This window comes from Carassius auratus, chromosome 22 (assembly GCF_003368295.1).
Source record: "Carassius auratus strain Wakin chromosome 22, ASM336829v1, whole genome shotgun sequence".
Lineage (NCBI taxonomy): Eukaryota > Metazoa > Chordata > Actinopteri > Cypriniformes > Cyprinidae > Carassius > Carassius auratus.
The window spans coordinates 511,503-537,606 of record NC_039264.1 but is presented as its reverse complement, the minus strand read 5'-3'; the positions used below and the strand labels follow the sequence as shown (position 1 = coordinate 537,606).

Sequence of the window (26,104 nt, the reverse complement as noted above, 5' to 3'; positions counted from 1 at the left end):
TTGACCACAATAAGCCACAAGATGCCAGACATTATTACAGTTACTTATTTATTTCCATTTTTTATTTTCTATTAAGTGGTGGAAATGGGCTTCAAGGCCAAAGCCAATTGGCAACCATGATCACCATAATAATGAGAAAACATTCTCACCAGCAGGTTCTCTGGGAAGACATTATCACAGTAGGAGCCGTCATCGAAATTGACCTCGTAGTAGTTCTGCGTGCCGATGCCGGTGATGGTGCAGCGATAAAACCAACCATTGCTGCTTCTGCCGATGACCTCCTGACCTAAAGACAGCTCGCGGGTGCGGTTTTTGACCTGCAATGGAGGCAACGCGTCAGTTTGAGGATCACCATGTGCATTGAGATCCCTTCTATAGCAGCTACGCACCTTCTGATTGGTCTGTTTGTGTTTGTGGCAGGTGACGGACACCACGTACGGCCAATCGGCTGGCTTCATGACGACTCCGGCGAGGAGGGCGCAGGTGACGTGGAAGGACGTGGAGCAGTTGTCCAACGAGCACTGGATACACGCACCCAAGATCTGCTTGGTCGTCTTGTGGCAGTAGACGCACTTCTGCAAATAGTTATGAGGAAACATGAAACTTGAGTTGCAACCTTTGTAACATGACGAGCTTCCATCATGACGAAAAGTGGTTTTATCCATCAGGCTGAATGGGAGTTCAGTGCTATAAAGCTTTTAGACTAATGGTAAAGAGCTATAAAAAACAAACATTATAAATACAAACATTTATTAATGTGTGGACTACAATAAAACATTCAAAAGGTTCACAAAAGATAGTCAATTTTAGAAAAGTATAAAACCTCACAAAGAAACTAATAAAAAAAAAAATAGAAAAATTGATTAAACATTCAGAAATGGAGAACAAAGCAAGAAATTAGTTAAAAAAATAATATAAAACACCAGCCAGAACAAAACAAAAGGAAACAAATAGTGTAAGAAACAAGAAAGGAAAGAAAAGACACAAATGGAAGAATAAAAGAACAAACTAAAGAAATAGAAACAAACATATGAGCGAAAACGTATAGAGAAAAAAACAAACTAAAATAAATTAAACCAAAAATAGAGAAATGAATGAAGGAAAAACAAAACAAGCAATGAATGCATAAAGAAAACAGAAAATAAACAGCAAAAGAAAGAGTCACTGAAAGAAAAAACTCAAGCAAAAGGAGGAATAAAAAAATAAACAATTAAAAAAAGATATGAACTAACGGAAACAAAAGTAGAAGGAATGAGCTAAAAGAAACTAAAAAATAAAGAAAAGAAAGAAGGAAAACAGATGTAGATAAGAAAAAACTAAACGAAACAGAATAAACGGAAAAAGAATAAAAGGAAAAACGATGGAGCAAAGCTAAACAAAACAAACCAAAATAAATGAAAAAGCACAAACAAATAGAGCTAAAAGAACCAAAACAAACAAAAAATATAAAACATGAAAGACAGAACAGAAACAAATTCAGAAACAGAAATAAAGAAAAGACATAAGAGAAAAGAAACCAAGCTAATGAAGGAAACAAACCAAAAAGCAGACGTTCGCTAATAAACCAGATATTAAATGAAGAAAGTGAGATCATCATACCAGAACGGCGCCTGAGCCAAATGCCAATGCTAAACAGCTATTTGGCTCTTAGCTAACATTATTTCCATGTGTCAGCTAAAAATGAAAGTAATTTCAAGAGTGCAGCAGCAGCTCCGATGAAAGATTAAAAAAGATGAACATTTGCTATTAAAGCGAACAGCAGAAATGTTCACAAACACAGTCCATTTTGATTCAACGTTGACTTAAGATGCAGAAATTAGGCTCGAATTTGTGGTATTTAAAATCTATGCACTTGACACCGCAGCATATTTTGCAAATATCCTCTCAAATGGAAACATGTTGTGTCCGTTCATCCCCGTCTCTCTCCTCTTCTCCTCCATTTCCGCCTCCAAACGCGTGCGCACACACACACACAGAGGAATATCGACGGGGATAAAAATTCTTTATTAAATTGTCAATACTTCATTTCAACTCCCTGTGGCCAAGCGGCCGTAATGTACGACGGCCTTTCGATGCGGCGCCAGCTCGGAAATATTTCATCGGCCGGTGAAAGCCTCTGATTTATCTTTCGCCAGGGATTGATTGCAAGACAGGCCAATGGACAAGAGAAGGGGAAAAAAAATGTGTGATTTACGAGCATCCAGCTCGCAGTTATTTATTCATACATCAAGAGCTGGCATCCATTTTGTGTCGTGGCGAGCGAGAAGATAAAGCAACCTCCTTTTAATCTACAACACAACGCGGTTTCTTGTTCTAGAGTGAAACTGTGCAAATAATGAGACTGAATGCTTGATGTTCTTTCGTTTCTGGCACTGATTTGCAGTAAACCTTTGTGTTTCTGCTTGCTAATGGCGACTGGAGGCTGAAGTCAGATGCATGAACAGTACGAGAGGTTTATAGCATGTTTTTCATGTCTGAAGTTGATTTGGGTTGTGTGTTTGTGCCGACACATTGAGCAGCATTCAGACGTGCGGCAGAGGAGGAGAAACCTGCCTATACAATCAATGCAGTTCATTTAGCACAGTGAGGAATGACACCTGATTATTCAAGCATTGCACATCATTAATAATGCATCATATCCTCTCAGGGAAAGAGAGAACGATGGCGAAACAACAAAAGAAGACATGGAAGATGTGAACGAAAGAGCAAATAAGACGAAAGAAATAAACTAATTGAAAAAAAAAACACAAATGAACAAATGAAAACAGAAGGCAAATTGATAAACGAACGAAAAATTTGGGAATGAGTGAACAATGTACAAAAAAGAACAACAAAAAAATTTTAACAATAGAAAATTATACTTAAATCTGAGCAAAACAGAACAAAGTAAATAAAAACAGAAAGAAACAAATTAAAAATGTATATATTAAATTGAAACAAATTGGAAAAAACTAATATAAGCAAAAAAGAAAAACAAATGAGGAATTAACAAAAAAAGCATAAATGAAACAGAATAACGAGCAAAAAATGTAAAAGTAAAAAAAAACACGGCAAAAATAAGAGAAAAACAACTTAGGAATGAGCAAAAAAACGAAAATTTACAAACTAGCTAAAGTAAAAAAACAAAAACAAAAAAACATTGAAAAGAAAAAAAAAATTAAAAAGGCCAATAAATGAAAATAAAAACAAAAACAGACAAAACATAGTAAGACAAAATAGGCCTCAACTAAATAATAAACAAAAAATAAATAAAAACGCACACTAACAAATGAATAAAAATAAAACAAATTAATAAAAACAATCAAAAGCTGAAGCCCAACAGAAAAAATAAATAAATAAGAAGAATAAAAGAAAACAACAACAACAAAAAAAACACAAATAAATTGAAAAACAAATATAAGGCCAGTAAGGAACAGAAGAACAAACAACTGAAAACAGCTGTAGAAAATGAATGAAGCTACAACATGAACAAAAAGAAGGAACGAAAGAAATAAACAAAAACACAAACAGAAAAATGAATAAGGACATCATACACAATGTAGCAAATAAATGGAGGCGCCAATGAGTGAGTGACGAAACCAAAGTATAAAACGAAACAAAAGCACAAAAAGGACATCGTGTCATCTTCTGTGTGTCTTAACTCACCAGACTCTTCCTGGTGTCAGGGACGGCCGTCACGTCCACAGGCTCTCGCTCCACCGCGTTAACAAAGCGAGCCTCGGCCACAGCGACGGCACAGATCACATGAACCCACCTATGGACGGGACACCAAACGCACGGTTTAGCAGAGTTCAGAGCATGGACAGATGCTGCGTAGCTTCTCGTAATTGACATGCGATATGAGAGAAACAGAGTTTGAGATATTAGACCTGTCATCTGTGGTTTTCTTCAAAGCTCCTCCTCTTAAACTGCACAGACAGCAGGCCTGCGATGAGAAACAACACCAATGAACACAATAACGAACAAAACGCTTCAGCGCAACAAGAAATGTGCCATGTAGAGGTTTATAAAACGGAGAGTTCCGGTCCTTGAATCTGATTGGCTGAGCCAACATCTTTGTTTACTTCTGTGTGTTGCTTGGCAACCACTTCGTTAGAACCATAACTGATTCTGAGGAACTATATTGTTTCATTGTTTGGTGGAAGAATTCTGTTTTTATTTATATATATATATATATATATATATATATATATATGAAAGGTGTTTGAAATACTTACGGCTGTCCATTCGGCAGCATTACACCGAGAACACGTCCAGCCCTCCTGTTTCGTGTCTGGATTAACGCCGTAACAACCTGGGAGGAACGAGAACACAAACTTAGCCATCTAAGAACGGAAAAATTAAAAAATTTAATAAAATATATATATAAAAAATAAAGAAAATAAGCACAAACGTACGTACGTAACAATGAAAAAAAGGTTTTGTAATTTTCCATTAAAAAATACTTTATTCACCTACATTTAATACAATAAGAATACAAGACGAATGAAACAAAATAAGAGAGCAAAAACGTATTAAAACAAAAATCAAAAGTCAAACCAAAAAGAAACATTTGGAAGAACAAAACCAAAGAGAAAAAGAATGAGGTGGCAAAAAAGCACAAAAGAAAGTATAAAACTAAGTAAAAACAAACGAAGCGAAAATAAATTAAACGTAGTATGTACGATGCACTAGCGTATGTTACTTTAAAAATTATGTCGCAATTAAACAAGCTTAGAAAGAGGAAAAGAAAGAGGAAACGGCTATCATTTAAGGAATCGGCTAATCGTCAACGTGTTTTACACTAAACAATACTTTTGGATAAAACAAATTTTAGAGTGTACCACAAAAAAAACGCAGTTTCATTCCTATGGGATCTGTAAACTGTAATTGAGTGTCACACAACACAACTCGACATAAGAAAAATAAAAAATAAAAAAACGTCAGCTGTGGTTAAATGTGATTAAACGAGCAGAAAATCAAAAAAAGATTTTGTATCGTATAAATGATTCTGGTTTTGTCCATTAAAGTGAACCTTTTACAAATAACAATCGTAGTCCCGGATAGTGCGTGACTTAACAAATGCAGGTAAAATCGGATTTCCTCCAACAAACAAACTTCACAGCTAAGCGTTAGTGAAGCGGTCAGGTGAATCTTTCTGCCTACACCCACAGAAAAATGTCACAATGTTTACTAACAGAAAAAGGGTTTATGCACCTTTATTTTAATTTACAAAAGCACACGCCTATTTTACAAGAAGAAAAAGGTGAATAGTAAGTAATACAGACCATCTTCATCTCTCTATAGCAAGACCATCTCTGGTAATTACCACAGACTTCCTGTAAACGCGCACAACAGGAAAATTAACCTTGATATCGCGCGCACCGGAGGTGAAAGCTCACGCGAACGGAAAGCTGCAGTTGACATGCTGTCATTTACTGCTCTTCCCGCCTTATCGAAATCAGCAGCTTTCTGCAGGTAAACACAAGCAGCGGGACATCGCAGCCGAGCCCAGCCGGAGCCGTAATGGAGGACGGGATACACACATGGCCTCCGGGCATTAGTTTAATATGCGACACGCGCACATGTTCTGGAGAGCCATTTTCATAAGCTCTGTGAGTGAGTTCAAGCGTACGAGCGCTTAGCAGAAACCCAAAATAGCTTGGAGAAGCGAGGAGGCAAAGACAGCATCGACTAACAAGCTGTCTTTCACTTCACAGCCCTTTCTTCAAGCCTTCGAAAAGCAAACAAGCTGGAGATGCTGCTGTTGTTTTGTTCATTCGGGTCGGTGGTTCGCTGTTGCCGCTGTAAGAGGAAGTCGAGGGAATCTGAGCGTTTAAAACACCTCTGGGGAGCCGCGGGGAGCTCATGGCATGGAGACAGTAAATGAAAGCACTAAGCCACTTGAGGTCAAAATTTAGTGATTTTACTATGGTAAAGGGATTTTTACTATAGGAAAGGGGCTTTGATGCAGTAAAATCCCTATTCCATACAGCCTTAAGTGGCTTAATAATTATATTAAACCAAGTTCAGAGTAAAATGATTAAAGACGTGATTTTATTTTTCCTTTAAAATATTTGGGGGAAATGATTCGATTAAAATTATACAAAAAACAAAGCATAAATAAATGAAATAAAGGCAGATGAATAAAAATAAAATATGAGAATAACAAAGAATAATGACAGTTTAATTTACAAAAAAGCTGAAACAAAGGAATAAAAAAGACAAACAACACAAACTAATTACATAATGCATATATAAATAAAAATTATAATAGTAATATATATTTATTAGTATTAAAAAACAAATGAAAGACTAACTTTAAAGACAAAAAAAGAAACTAAATAAAAAATAAATAAACAATAGACACAAATTAAGGAAAATTTGTGTCTAAAAACAGAATAAAAGGGGGAAAAATTTACTAAAAATGTTTTATGAAAAATCTATGGCAATACCAAAAAGAGGAAAAGAAGTAAAGAAAAAGAATGGCAGAAAAATAGACAAATTAATTAAGCAGAAACAAAGAAACAAAAGAAATAACATCTACATAAAATAATCATACTTTATTATTATTGCTATTATTAAAGAAAAAAAAGATAAAAAAGCACCAAAATAACCACAAAATTGGAAGAAACGAGTAACACACAAACAAAATAATTCAAAATACACAAATGAAGGAGAAAAGGGGGAAAAGAAATTGTGAAAACAAAATATGAGAATCACAAAAAGAAAGAAAGAAAGAAAGAATAGAAAAGGACAAAAAACGAATTAAGCAGAAACAAAATAAACAAAAGAAAAAATAAACAAAAGAAAAAAAAATAGAATGGAAGAAACGAGTGACAAAAATAGAATTTAAAAAAATATACAAAAAGAACCAAATTAAGAATAAACAAAAACAAAAACAAACAACACAAAATTAATTAATAAATGATCAAAAACAAAAAATGAACAAAAAAGTGTTAAATGTACAAAAATCTAAAAATAATACTTATAATTATGATTATTGTAGTAGTTTTAATTAGAGTTGCATAAAAAAATGATTCCACTAGTTAATACAGTAACTGTAGGCTGTCTTCCATATCCTGTGCAAAAATATATAACTGAAGGGACATATGAACACAGGTGCACATTAAATATCAGCTATTTCTATCGAACGCGGGTCATCGGGTGATAATCAAGCTAGAAATATCTGTTTCATAAGCTGTGCTTCTTTCAGAAAGCTTGAGTGGAGCTGACAGCAGCGCAGGTAAGATATGAGCAAGTACTCTTCTGGCACACAGTGACGACTTGAATTAGTTTGACAGAGTGAAAACAGAGCGACGGTAAACTGATTAGTGCTGCTAAAAGCAGACAAACGCGCGACGGCTCATGCGAGAGCAATCGCACTTCATAAATCTGAACAACTCGCCATGATGAACTTACAAACAGTCATCGAAAGGTATCTGAGCGAAACAGAGCGTTTTTTTTAGCACGCTGACGTTCATCCGTCGTTCTTTCGCGAGTAAATCTAATCATACCGTCAGTCGATGGCAAATACCACGGCCGGATGCTTCTGGAAAACACAAAAACATCAAGAAAACTGAAATAAGTTTAGTCTAAACTGTCATTTTCGTTTAAAGCACAAACGGGCCAATCAGAGCGCGGCGTCACCTCGGTGAACTCGCGGCTAATTGGCTACGCGGCTTAGACTCGCGCCGTGGAGAGAAACCGGCAAAACGAGCCACTTTCCCCTCTCTGTTTTCCTCTTCGGGAGGTTTATTTTCTGTGCTCGTCTAAATAAATAACTGGAGTTCAGCCTGACTGACGGTAAATTGGCTGGAGTGACAGTCGGGCCGCCGTGAGACGCTCTCGCGGCCAGATAAAGACAGAATCAAGGGCGTTTATTAGCAAACACAGACACAGGAAATATGCAGATTGGTGTGAAGGAGGCAAACACACAGCTGGAGAGATACAGGTGCAGACGTGAAAAGATGGGAGAGTTTTTGACTTCTTTTATTATTAGGAGGAAGGCCAAGAGACTGACACAATACTAACATTATATATATTAGTTATTATATTGTACAATAGTCTATTAAGGAAAAACAGTGGCAACACACCAATAAATAAACAAAAATAAAGAACAAATAACCAAAAATGATTAAATGCCAGTGCACTGTAATTCCAAACCATGTTCTGTGTGAGGCTTTAGTTCAACACAGTAACGCTGTATCAAGAGAAGCACATGTGGGGTGTTGTGTGACTCACTAGCGTGGACCTGAAGACTGCAGCTCCCGCAGGACAGCAGGACGCTGGTGCCGTCGTCACCGATGTGGGAGTTCGACGGCAGTGGCTCGGTGTTCTCCGCACCCGCGCTGAAGCACATCTCAGGAACCAGCGGACGCGTGCGACAGCCGACCCGTGACACCAGACCGGACGTGTCCGAGAGGTGGAAGGGGTCCTTCATAGGCTAAACACGCACAAAAACACAAGAGAGGGGACAGCATGCTAAACCAAAGAGAAATAAACAAGGATTCAAAACAACTTCCTGTTCAGTCAGGCAGTTTTTGATTAAAAAAAAGCATTGAAGTGGACCGGACTTTGTGATGATAGTCTGATGTGTTATGATGTACACAGTATTTCAGCTACTATAGTTGCGCTCAGTGCATTACCTGTGTGTACGGACAGAAGAGCATGCAGACGGCGCAGTGCGGCTCAATGGTCGCCATCGCAACGTTGAACTGTTTCTCGTTCAGGAAGTTTGGCACGCGGTTCTGCCACAAGGCGCTCTCCTCGGACTTCTTAGCCTCCGGCTGCACACCGCCACCTACAGGCAGCCCAGAGTACAGCTCTACAGAAACACACAGCGAGAGAGAGAGAGAGAGAGAGAGAGAGAGAGAGAGAGAGTCACTGTACTATCTCACTATACATCACCTTACAATCAATAAAGAATAAAAGAACAAAACTGATGGATGGAGGGAATGAACTAACAATAGATGGATGGATGGATGGATGGATGGATGGAATGAACAAACAATAGATGGATGGATGGATGGATGGAATGAACAAACAATAGATGGATGGATGGATGGAATGAACAAACAATAGATGGATGGATGGATGGATGGATGGAATGAACAAACAATAGATGGATGGATGGATGGATGGAATGAACAAACAATAGATGGATGGATGGATGGATAGACAAAATGAACAAACAATAGATTGATGGATGGATGGATGGATGGATGGATGGATGGAGAAAATGTACAAATGAACGACAGACAGACAGACAGAGATGGATGAATGATGGATAGAATGAACAACAAATGGATGGAAAGAATGAACAAACAATAGATGGATGGATGATGGATGGATGGATAGATTGAACAAACAATAGATGGATGGATGGAAAGAATGAACAAACAATAGATGGATGGATGATGGATGGATGGATAGATTGAAAAAACAATAGATGGATGGATGGAATGTACAAACAATAGATGGATGGATGGATGGATGATGGATGGAATGAACAAACAATATAATGAAGGATGGATGATGGATAGAATAAACAAACAATAGATGGATGGATGGTTGGATGGATGGAATGTACAAATGAATGAGCGACAGACATTCAGAGATGGATGGATGGATAGATAGACAAAATGAACAAACAATAGATGGATGGATAGATGGAGAAAATTTACAAATGAACGACAGACAGACACAGACAGAGATGGATGGATGGATGGATGGATGGATGGATGGATGGATGGATGGATGGATGGATGGGTGGATGGATGGATGGATGGATGATGGATAGAATGAACAAACAATAGATGGAAGGATGGAAAGAATGAACAAACAATAGATGGATGGATGATGGATGGATGTATAGAATGAACAAACAATAGATGGATGGATGGAATGTACAAATGAATGAGCGACAGATATACAGAGATGGATGGATGGATGGATGGATAGATAAACAAAATGAATAAACAATAGATGGATGGATGGATGGATAGATGGAGAAAATGTACAAATGAATGACAGACAGACAGACAGACAGAGATGGATGGATGGATGGATGATGGATAGAATGAACAAACAATAGATGGATGGATGGAAAGAATGAACAAACAATATATGGATGGATGGATAGAATGAACAAACAATGGATGGATGGATGGATGGATAGAATGAACAAACAATAGATGGCTGGATGAATGAAAGACAGACAGACGGCTGGATAGAATGTACAAATGAATGAATGACAGACAGACAGAGATAGATAGATAATTTATTTCGAAGTGAATTAATCAGATAGAAGTGGAACACGGCTCAGTATGAGCGTTGTTCTCTTCCTCTGAGCGGTGACTCTACAGACAGCAGGTAAGGATGTATTTTTGGAGAGTTTTGATGCTCCTCTGTCCTGTATTTTGCCCCCTACAGTGACAGTGGGTGTTGCGGGTTTACAGCTGTCTGTCTCTTCATAACTCACAGCACAGACAAATCAATAACCGTCTTTCACCCGCCCCGTCTTATAAAGCGCTGATTGTTTGTGGCTGCTTTCTTTCATACTTTATTGCTTTTTCTCTTTGTGCTCGCAAGTGCACACTTTTGCAACAAACAAACAAACATAAAACAACATCTCGCCATCAAACCAGAACACTCCGAAATGAAACGCCGGCCTGAAATGTTCTAGAAACATTCATATTGTAAAAACATATATAACTTTTAACATATTTTTCTTCAGTGGAAAATAAGCCATCAGACATTTAACCAGGATGCAAAGTTTCTTTTGTTCTCCTGAACTCCATTTGATAACAAATGCTGAATATTGTAATTTAATAACCTGCATTGTTGTAAATTAGGCCTCATTCAAGAAGCTAGTAAAACAAATTTACCAATCATTTCTAAAACCTTTCTTCCATAAATTATTAACCAATAGTCTTCTTTACTTTTTTTTATAATACTTTTTTTATCTTTTAAGAACATTATTATGAAGTACATTCATGAAACAATGAAATGTCACTGATTTAAATTTACATAGAATTCTGCAAAGTCATTCGATTTAACAACTTTATGATTTCATGACTAAAAATAGTATGGTTATTTATGAAACTAGCGAGACAATTTTGCATCATTCAATTGAATGTCATTCAATACTTTTAATGGACATTATTTGAATATATGGAAAAAACATTTAATTTAAGAGCAGCTTTATGAACAATTTAAAAATTGTCTAATTAAAATTTAAACAATTTTTTATACATTATTTCAAATGTAATTTTGGAAGCATATGCAAAAACAAGCAATTTAACAATAGCTTTATGAACAAATAAAAAAACTTTTTCAGGAAAAACTTTTATTAAAAATATTTTTAAATTGCTGCATTAAATTTATGCACATTTTATATAAAGTTGTAAGAACATCCTTAGACTTTTCGAATGTTATTTCAAATGTAATTGAGAGATTAGAAAAACTATTTTCTGTGCATGAATGGGTTTATAAACATTTACATACAACAGTTGATTTAAAAAAAATTAATTACGAACTTAACTTGAAAAATTAGCAAAATTAACTCATCATCATTTTTCGTAATACTATTCTAATGCAAATTTCTACATTAAATTCAATGAACTATGCAAGAACACTTTACAAACATTCAATTTTACGGACATTGCTACGACCTACATTTAAAAACATGTAGCTCTACTAACATTTTGAAAAATATAATTACGAATAACTTTTAAATCAAAATATTTTGCAAGAATATAATTTTTGCATGCAAGAATGGCTTTATGGATATAATTTTAAGGATGTCATTATGAAATTCATTCGAAACATGAGCAAAACAATTTCGAGAAAATATTTTAATTCATTCTTACATAAAATGTTAAAAAGAAATTTGAAGTGATAGTAATTTGTTGGAAAAACATTATTATAAATCTGCTTACATTTCATGAATGAGGATTCAATTTCTAACTTATTTAAATTTCACAGTTAAAGATAAAGATAGTCAAAATAAAACATTTTTATGTTATCTATAAGCTAGAGTGCTCAAAAACAGTGACAGAAATTGTAATTTAGAATTTTTTTTGGCGTCACAAAATACTTCATCTTCTCATCAAATCTTCTGACCATTCAAATGCTCTCTAGAATCCTGCACTATAAATACAGACGCTGAATTTCCAGCTAAGGTCAGTCACTTGTTCACAGTGTAGTATTTCCTGTACAGTAAATTGTTCGTAGTGCACAATGTAGGTGATAGGGAACGATTCAGACAGTGTAAATATGCTTTCTGTTGGTGCAAACGAGGTCTGCTTTCACATTGTTTCACACAAACCACTGCAGCACACAGAGTCCAGAGACATGAGCATTTATAAAAAAATAGAGTTTCATATTTAATTTAGGAGTAATCTATTAGACTGTGGCTGACAAATGTGACTTTTCCAATCTCAGCTGTTATGGCTGGCCTGAACGGATATAATTAAAACACTTTTGATTATTTTAAAAAAGAGACGATATGTCGCGTCCTTTCTTCCTGTTTCAATTGAAATGATGTCACCACATAGAATGACACACATTTTGATATTACTAGAACTGCTCTGTCAATATCTATCTGGACGCAGTCAGCACATTCAATTAAAAGGTTTTAGTTCAAGAATATCTACAGTCACCACTGGTGTTCCCCAGGGTTCTGTTTTGGGTCCACAGGCTTTTCATTATATATATGTCCCTCTTGGTTATATTTTAAAGAAATATGGTACTAATTTTCACTGTTATGCGAATGACACCCAACTTTACCTGTCTGCCAAACTCACCTGTTCTTTTCCACCACCATCTTTGTCAAGCTGTTTAGCTGAAATTAAGGATTGGCTTTCAGCGAACTTCATGAAGGTAAGTGGCAACAAAACTGAGGCTCTGCTTGTTGGCACTAGATCTGTTGTGTCTAAATCTAACTGTTTCTCTCTATACATTGTCTATCCTGCAATCTGTCCTACCTCTCACTTCATAATCTTGCAACAAAATACCTTACTCAACTTCTCCATGTTTACACGCCTTCACGTGCACTTAGATATTCATCTTCAATTTCTCTTGTGGTACCTCGGATTTGCCTTACTACCATGAGTGCCAGATCTTTTAGTTATGCTGCCCCCCTGCCTATGGAACTCTCTTCCCCTCGATGTTCACGATAGCGAGTGCTTGTTGACTTTTAAAATGCGTCTTAAGACATATCTTTTAAACATGTTTTATTGAGACTTAAATGCACTTTATATGTATATGCAGTTTGTTTGTTGTGTGTCTTGTCTTATGCAGTGACCTGTATATTGCTTGTAAGGTGACCTTGGGTGTTCTGAAAGGCGCCATGAAATAAAATGCACTATTATTATTATTATTATTATTAGAGAAACATTGCTTGTTTTAAGGCACTTCGGGGGGGCTTTAAAGTGCATTGCACTTAATGTTTATTGTTAATGATGTACTCACCTTCGTCGCTGGAGGCTTCCTGTTTGACTATGGAGTGAGGAGAGCGCATGGGCGGCTTGCTGATTGGATGTCTACGACTCTTCTTCACTTCAACTTTCTTCTTCAGCTTCGGGAAGGGACTCAGCTGGGAACAAAAACATTTAACGATAAATTTCCTCATTGTTTAAAATCCCCTAAAAACCCTTGGGATCAGAGAAAGCACTGACCTGTAGGTCGGGAGTGGCTCCATTACTGTCAACATCACTGGAAGCGAACTGCTCAAACACCTCCTGGAAGGAGAGCTCGCCGGGATGCTTTGGCTTCTTCTTTTTCTTCTTCTTCTTCTTCTTCTCCTCCTCCTCCTCCTCTCTGTTTTCCGGCGGAGGATCCTGGGAATCCATTTTTCCGTCTTCACAGAATAAGGAGGAATGGGAAGAACAATTTTTACCATCACACATTCAGTAATAAAAAGGTGTCTTACTCTGTGGTTACTAGGGTGGTTTCTATATGTTAAACGTTCATTCCTGTCACCTTCTTCCCGAAGCGCTGCTTCCGCCTGCTCCTGCTCCTCCCTCTCCAGCGCCTCCAATGTGAGGAGCGCCTCCCGCGCCATGCGCTCATCCCTTTTCTGCCGTCGCTGCTCCTCGCGCTCCTCCACCTTGTGTAGATACTCATTCATATCCAGCTTCACTCCCTCCTCGTCCAGGACCTTCACCTCCTCCAGCTTCAGACGCCGAAACTGTTTCACCCTCGCCTGAGCTCTACAAAAAAAAAAACAACAAAAAAAAACAACGAAAACGGTTAGCAAAATTCAACTTGCACATTTCCCACTTCATAGTTCTTATTTATTATGATTTGAACTGTAAAGGTCAATGGCAATTTCCTGTTTGATATTTTTATCTATTACAATTCAAGCTAATTTTACAATTCAGGTAACAGGTCAATAAAAACTTTGCATAAGCGTTCCAACAACAACGCAAACACAAATTTTTATTTCAAATAAAACCTTTTCCCACTTCACAGATTTACGTATTACGATTAGAAAATTAAAGGTTAAATGTCACTAAATACCTTGCAGAAGTCTACAAAAAACATCGCAAATTGATAACGAACTTTTATTTAAAACCAAATATTTTTCCCAATTGAATAATACAAATGTTGCCTAAGCTCTATTTAACCCTCCCAACACCCCCTCCCCCAAAAATCAAAAAAATAAAAAACTAAGCAAAGATAAACTTGTATTTCAATCCAAACGTTTACTGCTTTGTAGTTTTATTGTTACAATACTAACAGTAAAGGTCTAAGGTAAATAAAAACTTCACCTGAGCTCTGCAAAAATATCAACACTTATTTCAACGCAAAAAGATTTCACTTGATCGTTTATTATAATTCTAACAGTAAAGGTCAATAAAAACCTTACCTAAGCACTTAAAAAACAATGCAATGCATGATCAACATTTATTTCAAAAACCTTTCGCTTGATAGTTTTTATATATTACAATTGGAACAGTAAAGGTCGATAAAAAATTTACCTAAGCACTTAAAAATAAAATCCTATGGATAATGACCTTTAATTTCAACCCAAACATTTCCCGCTTGTTTGTACTGATTACGATTCAAATTGATTTGAAATGAAGCAATTAAAACCATTAAAATGAAACAATGATTTTTTTTTTTCCCCAGCAGGAAAAACCTCAAGTTTTCTGACTTGATAAAATTACAGTATATTTATTAAAATTCTAACAATAAAAGTAATTTCACTTCTATGTCACAGAGACATTGTTAAAACAAAACAATGCATGTGCACACGTTTTCGACCAGTGACAAAAACTGTTTAAATTATATTTTTCTGTATTACAATAGCTGTTACTATAACTGACCATAAATGTCATCTTAACGTGTCATTCCTACGTCACACTATCTAAACTTTTATCTTTCCATAAGATACTATGAGCGAGCAATTTAACGATGTTTTGTGTTTTGCATTAAAAGCACATACTATAGTCACTGCTTCCGAAACTTTTCATGGTGACATGTTTTTGAACTAAACAAGTTTCCATTTAGCATTATTCCATTTATTTTTAGTAATAGTATTAGTGATTTAGTTTCTAAAAGCAACGAAAAAGGCCATCCAGCAGATTTTTGCCAAAACCAAATAAACACAGAAAATTGGCCGGCACCTGCGCAGGAGCTTCTCTCTGTACGTGACTCTGGTTTTCCTCCAGTGCTCCAGCTCGGGGCTGGTGAGGCTCGTGGGCTTCAGGTGGTCCAGGACCATGTTGTCTTTCCCCTGTTTCCACAGCTCGTATCGGTCAGGCTGCAGACAGCGAACGAAGACGTCCATGGAGATCTTCACCATGTCCTTACGGCACGAGCACTGCAGAAGACAAACGACAACCAACGACATTAGAACAGTTATGTCTCGAAGTTTTGATTGCATGATATACATGATGTGACACAATGACGGCTAATCAGAATGAAGGTTTATTACACAAATATGAGGAGTGATATTGGAGACTAATGAAATTGCATGGTGGGCGGGGCTAATCAGCACAATTTTTGTTTTTTCAATAATAATATAATTGGTAAAAAATTTTATTAATGTACATTTATATTGCATTATATTATTTTTAAATTCAGTTTTAAAGTACACTTTTGCATGCATGCATTTTTTTTATTTATTTTGAGATCTAGAGTAATATGAATAAAATGCTAATTAATTTAAAATGTCTTAAATATGTATAAATTTTATAAATTAAAAATATTGATGTAATAATAATGATGAATAAATAGCATAATTAAATATTAAAACACATTCATTGTTATAAAATAAAGTTAAAAATGAATACTATGCACATTCAAAATAAATATATCTAACAAAAACTTTAATTTTAATTTAACTAAATTAATATTTACATTAAAAGAATAATACAAGGTTATCTAAATTAAAATAAAAATAATTATACTGAACATTAATACAAATATTTAAATAAAAAAATTAAATGTAGATGATTTAAATGCATTTGAATGAGAACAAAATATTAAGTTTTTCTAATATATATGCAAATTAACAAAAAAGGACCTTAAAAACTACAAAGTATTGGGGTTCAATAAGATAAAAACTATATGACAGATGAGAATCAAATAAACTGCATCATTGGAGTCGTGTCTGAAACAACGATTGAACAGAAAATGAAGGAGATAGAAAGGAGATGTGATGATTAGATGAAACAAGTCTTCACGCAAGATTATTAAACGATCAGCGCCGACGACTGGAAGGAGAAAAAAACAAAACAAGCTTTTAATCGCAGAGTTTGCGCGGCGTGGACCAAAGTGAAAAACGCACAAATCAACATCTCTCAATCAACAGCGAGAGAGAGAGAGAGAGAGAGAGAGACGGATGGAAATAAAAGTCATTTTCCTGCGAGCTGCAGTTGGCTGTATTACATCGAGCCGTTATTTCCTGCGCCGCGCCAGAGCTGCTGTTCAATTACCAGAAACATTCTGCAGCTGAAGTGAAGACAAACACAGCAAACCCTGTGTGTGTGTGTGTGTGTGTGTGTGTGTGTGGGCATAATAATGGCAACAAGCGCTATTCTTCACTCCGAAATGTCAATGTCTCGCAGCGTATCTCCGGGGCTTGCCATATTATGCTCTGAAATGCAATTCCAACCCGACTGGAAGGATCCGAGTCCACCTGGAAAACAAGCAGCGCTGAGGAGAGGAACCAACCAAAACTAAGAGTACAATCACACTGTGAACATTTTTCAGGAAGGAACTGAGACTCTGCTGTTTCCAAAACACTTCTACATTTCTTCAGCAAAGATCGTGACAATAGGGAGATACATCTGTGTGTGTGTGTGTGTGTGTGTGTGTGTGTGTGTGTGTGTGTGTGTGTGTGTGTGTGTGCGTGTTTAAGAATATGTTTAAACAGATAAAAAGTATGTATTATGATTATTTTAGACCACAACAATGAAAAATTAAACCAGAAAAAGAGTAATTTAAAGAGTAATACAAAATAATGTATAATAATTTAAAGTAATAGGTTAAAATAAAATGTATAAATATAAAGTTAATAGTATAAATTAATAAAATGTAAAATATAAAAATAAAAAAACGTTTAACGTTAATTCTGTAGTGGAATACTTCCATAATTGGAGAAAAAGGAGAAAAAAAATGCAAAATGGCAAAATCGTCCCTAAAACTACAAATTACTGGTAAAAATTGTAAAAAAAATCTTTTAGATAAACTATGGATTATTATTATTATTTTTTTTTTTAAGAAGTCTCTTCTGGTCACCAAAGCTGCATTAATATAAAATATATATATATATATATATATATATATATATATATATATATATATATCATATCATATATCATTAATATTTAAAATACCAGTTTCTATTTGAATATATTTTAAAATGTAAATTATTTTAGTGATGCAAACCTTACTTTTTCAGGATTCTTTGCTAAACAGAAAGCTCAAAAGAACAGAATTTATTGGAAATAGATATCTGTTGTAAGATTGTAAATGTCTTAACTTTAGCTTTTGATCAATTTAATGTGTAAACTGTAGTGAATATATAAATTTAAAATGAAACGAACAAGCAAAAAAAAAAAAAAAAGAATTAAAGATATGTATAAAAGTGAATAATAAGTGAGTTCAAAAGCTTTACACCATAAAATAAAGTTGAAAAAAATTAAAAAAACGATTATTTTGACACTGAACTCTCTGAGATGAATCTTTTTTACTGCTGCATTTCTCACTTCTCAACCAGGAAATGGAAAGAGAGAAACAATCACAGGCCTCTGAAGACACCAGAGCAATGAAGCTGCGTCTCATTTCTGAGATGAACATGTTAATAACGCTGTAAACTCATCGTGTCTCTAGCTCTAGACCAGGTCTGGCCATTACACGAGCCACTGAAGGTCCATCATTACCTGTTTCTCTGAGATCTCACACATGATGGACGATTCATTCACAATGATAAACAAAATCAAGTAATACTGTGAATATCAATTATTTTTTTCATGCATAAAAATGTATATATAACAAATATGCACAGCATCAGCAACACTGTTTCTGCACATAACAGATTCTCTAAGAGGCCAGAAGTCAGTATTTTGTCATGAATGTGCAGGTTTCAAGATCTCTGACTAATGAGGCCCTCCATCAGACGCTTGTAGAGGAGGAAGGGAAATAATGAGAGCGATGCGAGAGAGATACAAACACTAGATCCGCTCATGCGCTTTAATTAGCCGCGTGTCTGTGATCCCACATTCAGCACATCGCTAATCATTACAATACATCCAGATCATCACGTGTGACGAGTCTCTAAATGCCAGAGTGCAACACAGGCAGGAAAAACCACTCGCACATGTGTAACATTAGAGAGAGAGAGAGAGAGACAAACGAGAAGGCAAGCAAGAAAGGAAGAACAGGAAAAGAACAAAAAAAACAAAACAAAAGGAAATAAAAAGAACAATCAAAATGAAAAAACTAAGAAAAAAGACAAACTGAAAACGTAATGAAAAGGACACACACAAAAAACAAACAAGGACAAACACAAGGAGAGAAAAAGAAGCAATAAATAGAAAGAACAAACAAAAAGAAAAAAAAACGATTGAAAAGAAGACGAACAAAAGTAAAGAACAAACAAAAATGACAAGTAAAATTAATAAACGAAAGAACAAATGAAAAGAAAAACAAATAACAAAAAAGAAGCAATAAATAGAAAGAACAAAAAAGTACATGAAAACAAGACAAACAAAAAGAAAAAAAGAATGAAAAAGAAAAAGGACAGACAAAAAGAAATGAAAGAAAGGACAATCAAAATGAAAGAAATAAAAAAAGAAAAGAAAAAATAAATGAAAAGGACAAACAGAAAGAATGAACACGGACAAACGAAAAAGAAAGAAAATGAACAATCAAAAAGAAAGATCAAGTGAAAAGGACAAACAAAAAAACTAATGAAAAGAAAAGACAAACAAAAGTAAAGAACAAACTAAAATGACAAGCAAAATTAATAAACGAAAGAACAAATGAAAAGAAAAAACAAAAAACAAAAAGGACAAACAAAAAGAAGCAATAAATAGAAAGAACAAAAAACGAACATGTAAAGAAAAACAAAAAGGACAAACAAAAACAAAAAACTAATAAAAAGGACAAACAAAAAGAGAAAAAGAACAATAAAAAAACAATAAAAAGAAAGAACATGAAAAGGACAAAAGAAAAACAAACAACAAAAAGGACAATCAAAAAACAGTGAGAAGGACAAACAGAAAAGAAAGAACAAATGAAAGGAAATAAACACAAAGAAGAAAAAAAGAACAAAAGGACAAATGAAAAGAAATGAAAAAGAAAAAGGACAGACAAAAAGAAAATGAAAAGAAAGGACAATCTAAATGAAACTACAAATGAACGACAAAAAGAAAAGAAAAACGAAATGAAAAGGACAAACAATGAATGAACACGGACAAAAAGAAAGAAAATGAACAATCCAAAAGAAAGATCAAGTGAAAAGGACAAACAAAAAGATATTCAAAAGAAAGGTAAAAAAAAATAAAGACCAAACAAACAGGACAAACAAAACGAATAACAAACAAAAAGGAAACATCAAATGAAAAACAAACAAAATTGTACAAAACCCAAGAGAAAGAAAAAAAGGGTGAAGGGATGTGACAAAAACAAACAAAAGCATCAAATGAAAGGACGAATAAATCAGGAGCGAAGCAGCAAGAATGAATGAAAGTACGTGAAATAACTAACGAAAGCAGAAAAGAGCGAGTGAAAGAGTCGTGTGTGGAGTTAAAGTCGCGCTCACCAGCGTGGCCATCTTGCCGTAGTCGACCCAGCGCAGGGTTGCGAAGTTCGTGGACTCGGCGCAGTTGAAGCCGTGGTTGAATCCGGCGTGATATCCGTACGGGAACGTGATCATGAACTCGCCCTCCTCCTGCGTGATCTACAAGAGACAGACAACAGCAGCTAAATCATCACAAAATCTATGTCAATGTTTTACGCCATCTGTGCTGATTATAATGTCGCACAAAATTAATACAATACAATACGTAAGTAAGAGAATTCGATTCTTACGCCAACGTCGGAGAACTGTAGAAAGTACAGCATTTTATAGCAAAAAAACCTATTACTATAATGGTATACGATAAAAAGCTGTGAAAAAACAAGGAATTTATTTATTTATTCAGTTTTTAGCGCCATGCTAGCATCAATGGTGATCTCTGAAAAACGTATACAAGGTATACGAATGAATGAACTATGAAAAATTTAAGAAATCATGTGAACAAATTGATTAAAAAAAAATAAACAAAGGGAACAAACAACTTGCTACATTTATTAGCTATATATTGGATGAATACTAACAAATAAAAGTCAAATTACATACAAATTAATACTTTTAAATTAAATTGACTTATAAAGGGGATAAACTACTTTTATTATTATTATTATTGAAATAATAAATTAATAATTAAACAACTAAAATGTCAACTTAATGCAATTAATTTAAATTTAATTTCATTAAAAAGTGAGGTATTGTAAAATACCTAAAAAACAAAAAAGATTGAAATTAAAATTAGATAAATAATAGTAAAGTAAAATAAAATTTATTTTGTTAATTTTATTGTTTGAATTTTTAACTAATAGATGAACACTTTAAAATAAATTTAAATAAACATTATTTATTCAATTAAAGTAAAAAAAATTCCAAAGAATTATGAATTTGAAAGAAAACACAATAAAATTTAAGAAAAATGACAAATGAAAAAAAAATACTTGTGTAATTCAAAAATGAATGCATGGATAATTAAAAAAAAAACAAGAAATAAAAAATAAAAGACAAAAGCAAGACATAATTATGAATGTGAAAGAACAAAATGAAGGAATTAATGAAAAATTATAAACAAATTAAGGAACAAATGCATAAAAATACAATACATAGAAATGATAGAATGAAATGAAATATATACATACACACACACACATACACACACACACATATAAATAAATAAAAGCACAAGTGTCCTTGCAAATAACTGGAGTTTGAATGTCAATATGCGCAGCACTTTCTTGTGAGTTCTGCATGTGTAATAATCATGAAGCTCTCGGCTGATCCTCGCGGGACGCATGTGTCTCTGAAGATGGAAGCGCTAGATGTTACATTTTTTCCCGGCTATTGCTCCGCTTCCCTACATATTATTAATTTCATCCGGCTGCACAGTGATCTGGGCGATGGCAACATTTAAAGGACTCAGTGAACTGTACTTTGATGAAAGAGCCAATAACTGCTGAATTAAGCTGCAAACGACACTTCAGAGGGAGAAAAAGCTGTCGCGGGAAAATCAGCCGGGACTGAGAAACACGCCGGCTTCCAGCGCTAATATCTGCAGCCATTAGCGGCTGATGGGAAAAGAAATTTGCTGTGAGAAATCCTTAGCCTCCTCTCCATTTATCGTCTCCTTCAGACCTCGGGCCCCTCAGCCGCAGGCCAAACGAAACGCTGGAAAGACATTTCCAGACGCTACGAGCGCAATTAAGGTGGAGGCGTGGAGCATGGCCGAGAGTTAGCCAGCCTTAGCTAATGAATATTTTCATTTCACCCCGTTTTCTTGCTTTGTGATCAGCAGAGTCGCTCTTCAGCTTCACACTGGCGTCCATTAGAAAGAAAGTAAAATTCATTAATGCTGTTTGGAGTTATATTTCTATGCTACGTGTCTGGTTTTTCGTACAATTAAGTCCTCAGGCGTTTCTACTGTTAACGAAATTAGATTAATTCCACACTTGTAGAGAACGCGATACTGTGTTAGTGACGATTACAGCTCAAACTAACATAAATAAATATTTAAAAATAAAATAAAAATATATATTTATAATAAATACATTTAAAATGCAATATAAAAATAAAGTAAAAAATATTTAAAATAATTACAATGAACAAACAAAAGAAAAAATGTCAACATGTGAATAAGCACCAAAAATAACATGAAAAAGTATAATAAAAATAATATGACAAAACTAATTTTTATTGGAACTGAATCAAAGGGAAAAAGTCAAGTAATAAAATTAACTCAAAATAAAATTTTATTTTAATTTAAAAAATAAAGTCTGGTATTATGGTGTACATTTGCATTACAAAAAAAATCTAATTGCAAAAAATATAATTTTAATAAAAAACATTCAGTGAAATTCACTGTCAATTTTGTACATTTGTATTAAAATAAATAAATCTGTTATTTAAATATCATATATATTTGAATAAAAATATTCAAAAATAATTAAATTTACAAAATATTTAATAAAAATGAAAATGACTAATTAGAATTTTGCATTAATGCACTGTTAATAAATTAAAAATGTAATACATTTAGAAATAAATAATAAAAAGTATTCATTTTAAATAATTATTAAACCTAATAGCATATTAATGTGTGTATAAGTTTTGAAACATTTTCCCACCAAATATTAATACAAGTTTACAGAAGATGAGAACCAAAAACAAGACTCAAAAGTCTCAAAAATCTGACGCAAAAAAAAAAAAATCACTTAAAATCAACATTAAATTAATTTACAACCTACTTCCATAATGAGTGTATTTTAGAGTGTAACAGGTTGTTCAACAAGAATCGAAGTACATTTTGATTTCATGTTGACATTACATTAAGGTACTTAAAAGAATACCAAGGTATAGCATCCGAGAAACTTCCTATATACTGGTATTAAGTGTTGTGGTATGTTTCGTACAGTCTTAACTGTCACCATAATGGCGGAGCGGATGAGATTTAATGCATGATTCCTGGGTTTCTCCTCACACTCTCACTGACTGTTCACTAGCAGGAGTTTGAGCTGAAGCTCTAATAACGTCCCCAGACACACGGAGAGAGACAGACAGACAGGAAACCTGCTGAAATCAACACTTCAGCTTCTCCCTCTCTGTTTCATCTCACTCCGGCTCCACCGAGTGTCACATCGACTCAAAAGTGACAATAACATCCGTCGCATGGAGGAGCAGTGGAAGCCAAAATCAGGATTGTAAGGGTTGAGCATAATGTATAGCTGTGCTGAACTTTATCTAGCCTCATTACAGAGATTTATTCCTGGTTTAATCTCACCGTGAGGGTCTCCGGCTCATAACAATGGGAATTATCTGTGGAAATGACTAATTTGCATGGACGGAAATGGGCGGCGGAGTAAATTGAAATGTAATCCGTGGCGCGGACGCTAGCAGGGGTCCGTGGTCGGCATATAAAGAGCGTTTGTTGTGCAAATATACTTAAAGTTGTGTGTGAAGTTTAGCACCCTTGTCATCTTTGAATGCAAAGCTAAGCACTATAACACTACAATTTCTACATGCAGGCGGCCTGCGACATAAGCATTACATAAGCCTACATTAGAATTGGCATGAAAAAAACGTATCTTCAGAGACTCCCACAACTGGGTGAAATAGATAAGTGACTAAGAGTAGCTATCTCAGATGCATTTTCTTTAAGAAAAACTATGTTCACGAAAAAGCGTGCACTGGTAGCAATGTCAATTTTGACCGTTTGATGAAAGACAAGCTTATGTGGATTCTAGACATTTAAACAATTCAGATAAGTTATCTAGAAATATTTTTGGAGTAAATAAAATGTGTTATCATTATTTAATCAATTTTCATTTGGACTTAACCCTTTTCTTTATTTAAAGTCTGGAATGTGAGGTTTACCTTTTTATTAAACGTTTTCAAAGCTTTATTTGAACATTTCAAAGTTAGTCATGTAGTCATTTAAAATCCGGACAGCATTTGGTTATGTTATTGTTTTGGTGATAATGCAAACAAAAAGTCATTTTATTTGTTGTTTGTTTATTTAAAATATAACACTTGCAGAAGGGATTTATGTGTCAGTACTTTTTGAACATTTCCAGCAAGTTTTAACAATACCGTGATAATATAAATAATGGTAACTTAACCGATAATCGTTAATCATTAACCGATAACTACACTTTAGTTCATTAATTTTGGACACTCTAATCATGTTTAGAAATGTTCATAACGTTACATGCCTTATCATTAATTTTTTTATAACTGAAATGTATTATGCAAATTATCAGCATGATCACATACATTTTTTATAATCAAAATGTATAATTTATTATTATTAATGATTGCATAATGAGTCTGAAATGTGGGTTTACCTTTTTATTAAATGTTTTCAAAGCTTTATTTGAAAATTTCGAACATGTTATAAGACAAACTTTTGTTAGTCATGTTTTCATTTAAAATCTAGACATCTTTGGTAATGTTGTTTCAGTGATAATGCAAATAAAAAGTCATTTTATTTGTTGTTTGTTTATTTTAAATATAAGCTTGCAGAAGGGATTTGTGTGTCAGTACTTTTTGGGACATTTAATCAGCTTCATTTAATCTTATCACTTTTTAACGATACTGTGATATCAATAACTGCAAATTAACCGATAATTGTTACCCGATAACCGATAATTGTACTTTTGTTCATTAATTTTGGACACTATAATCATGTTTAGAAATTTTCATATCGTTCCATCCCTTATCATTACATTTTTTAAATAATTAAAATGTATTATGCAAATTATCATGTAACAGCAAGATCACATAACAAATTACAATACATTCGTTTTAATTGCTTCTGTATTTGGCAAATTAATGAAACTTTAATAAAAAAATAAAAATAAAAAAAACAGTTGATCATACAAGTTGTTCTTGAACGGAAAATAGTCGCATTAATTTTGATGAATTTGCATTAGTGCTTCAGCAGTAACAAATGTAGCAGATTCAGATACAAACTGGGAAAAATCTTTGTTCAGAGAAGTCTGATACTTTACATAGAAAAAAAAATTGTTAAACGTGAACATGAAAAACCGTAAAGCTACATGTCTTATTGATAACAAATGAATAGATTGATAATTCATCAGCTCACAAATCCGACACACGTGTAAATGATATCTGATCCTCTTATATAGCCCACCTGATCTTATGCTGATCTTTTATGGCTTTTATAGATTTGCTCTTTGCGTCTCAGTCAATATAAATTGCACAGTTGGGTTGCTATGGATGCGCTGATCTCTATAAGTCCCATCAAATACCATTTCTATGGCAACATCGAGAAACACAGACCGACTGGACTATATTTAGATCATTACTGAATCAAACTCTAAGACATGAAGATCGCATGAGGTTTCTGAATGAGAAAAATTATATATTAACTGGAATAAAAAAAAAAGATATATATATTTTATATTATTATTTCAGAGTTGGTAAAATTTTATAAATTTACAGTTCATTTTATTTAAATTTAAAATGTTTTTTAATGAAATTTCAATCTGTTTAATTTATTTCATTTGATGTGATAATCCGAATAATATATAAGAATTAAATTAATATACCAACAAATTGTAAATGAAATCTTATATCAGTGATATTTAAGAATAATAATAAATACATAAATTATTAAAAGCAACGTTTTTTAACTGGCATACCTATTTACTTTTTATTAATTTTATATTATTACTACTGTATTTATAATTTATTATTATTAATAATGATTCCATAATGAAATATGGAATATAAAACTAGAAATACTTGGACAATCTGCATAATAAAATTATAATTATATTAACAGAACATTTTAAAATAGTT

General features: G+C 34.0%; 1 protein-coding gene across 4 annotated transcripts in view; it reads right to left on the bottom strand.

Moving 5' to 3' along the window:
• LOC113039306 (lysine-specific demethylase 4B-like) overlaps positions 1 to 26,104 on the bottom strand; it is a 48,072-nt gene that overhangs the window by 4,553 nt on the left and 17,415 nt on the right. For 2 of the 4 annotated variants that reach the window (XM_026197143.1, XM_026197144.1), the window contains exons 8-19: positions 20,261 to 20,398; positions 15,615 to 15,811; positions 13,966 to 14,195; positions 13,662 to 13,843; positions 13,456 to 13,579; positions 8,628 to 8,806; positions 8,224 to 8,425; positions 4,218 to 4,294; positions 3,870 to 3,925; positions 3,646 to 3,754; positions 390 to 575; positions 150 to 317 (exon numbers count right to left, since the gene is read on the bottom strand). In XM_026197143.1, coding sequence (XP_026052928.1) covers positions 150 to 317; positions 390 to 575; positions 3,646 to 3,754; positions 3,870 to 3,925; positions 4,218 to 4,294; positions 8,224 to 8,425; positions 8,628 to 8,806; positions 13,456 to 13,579; positions 13,662 to 13,843; positions 13,966 to 14,195; positions 15,615 to 15,811; positions 20,261 to 20,398 — 1,848 coding nt within the window. Of the gene's footprint in view, positions 1 to 149; positions 576 to 3,645; positions 3,755 to 3,869; positions 3,926 to 4,217; positions 4,295 to 8,223; positions 8,426 to 8,627; positions 8,807 to 13,455; positions 13,580 to 13,661; positions 13,844 to 13,965; positions 14,196 to 15,614; positions 15,812 to 20,260; positions 20,399 to 26,104 lie in introns of all 4 variants that reach the window. The other 2 variants (XM_026197141.1, XM_026197142.1) reach the window with 1 other exon arrangement.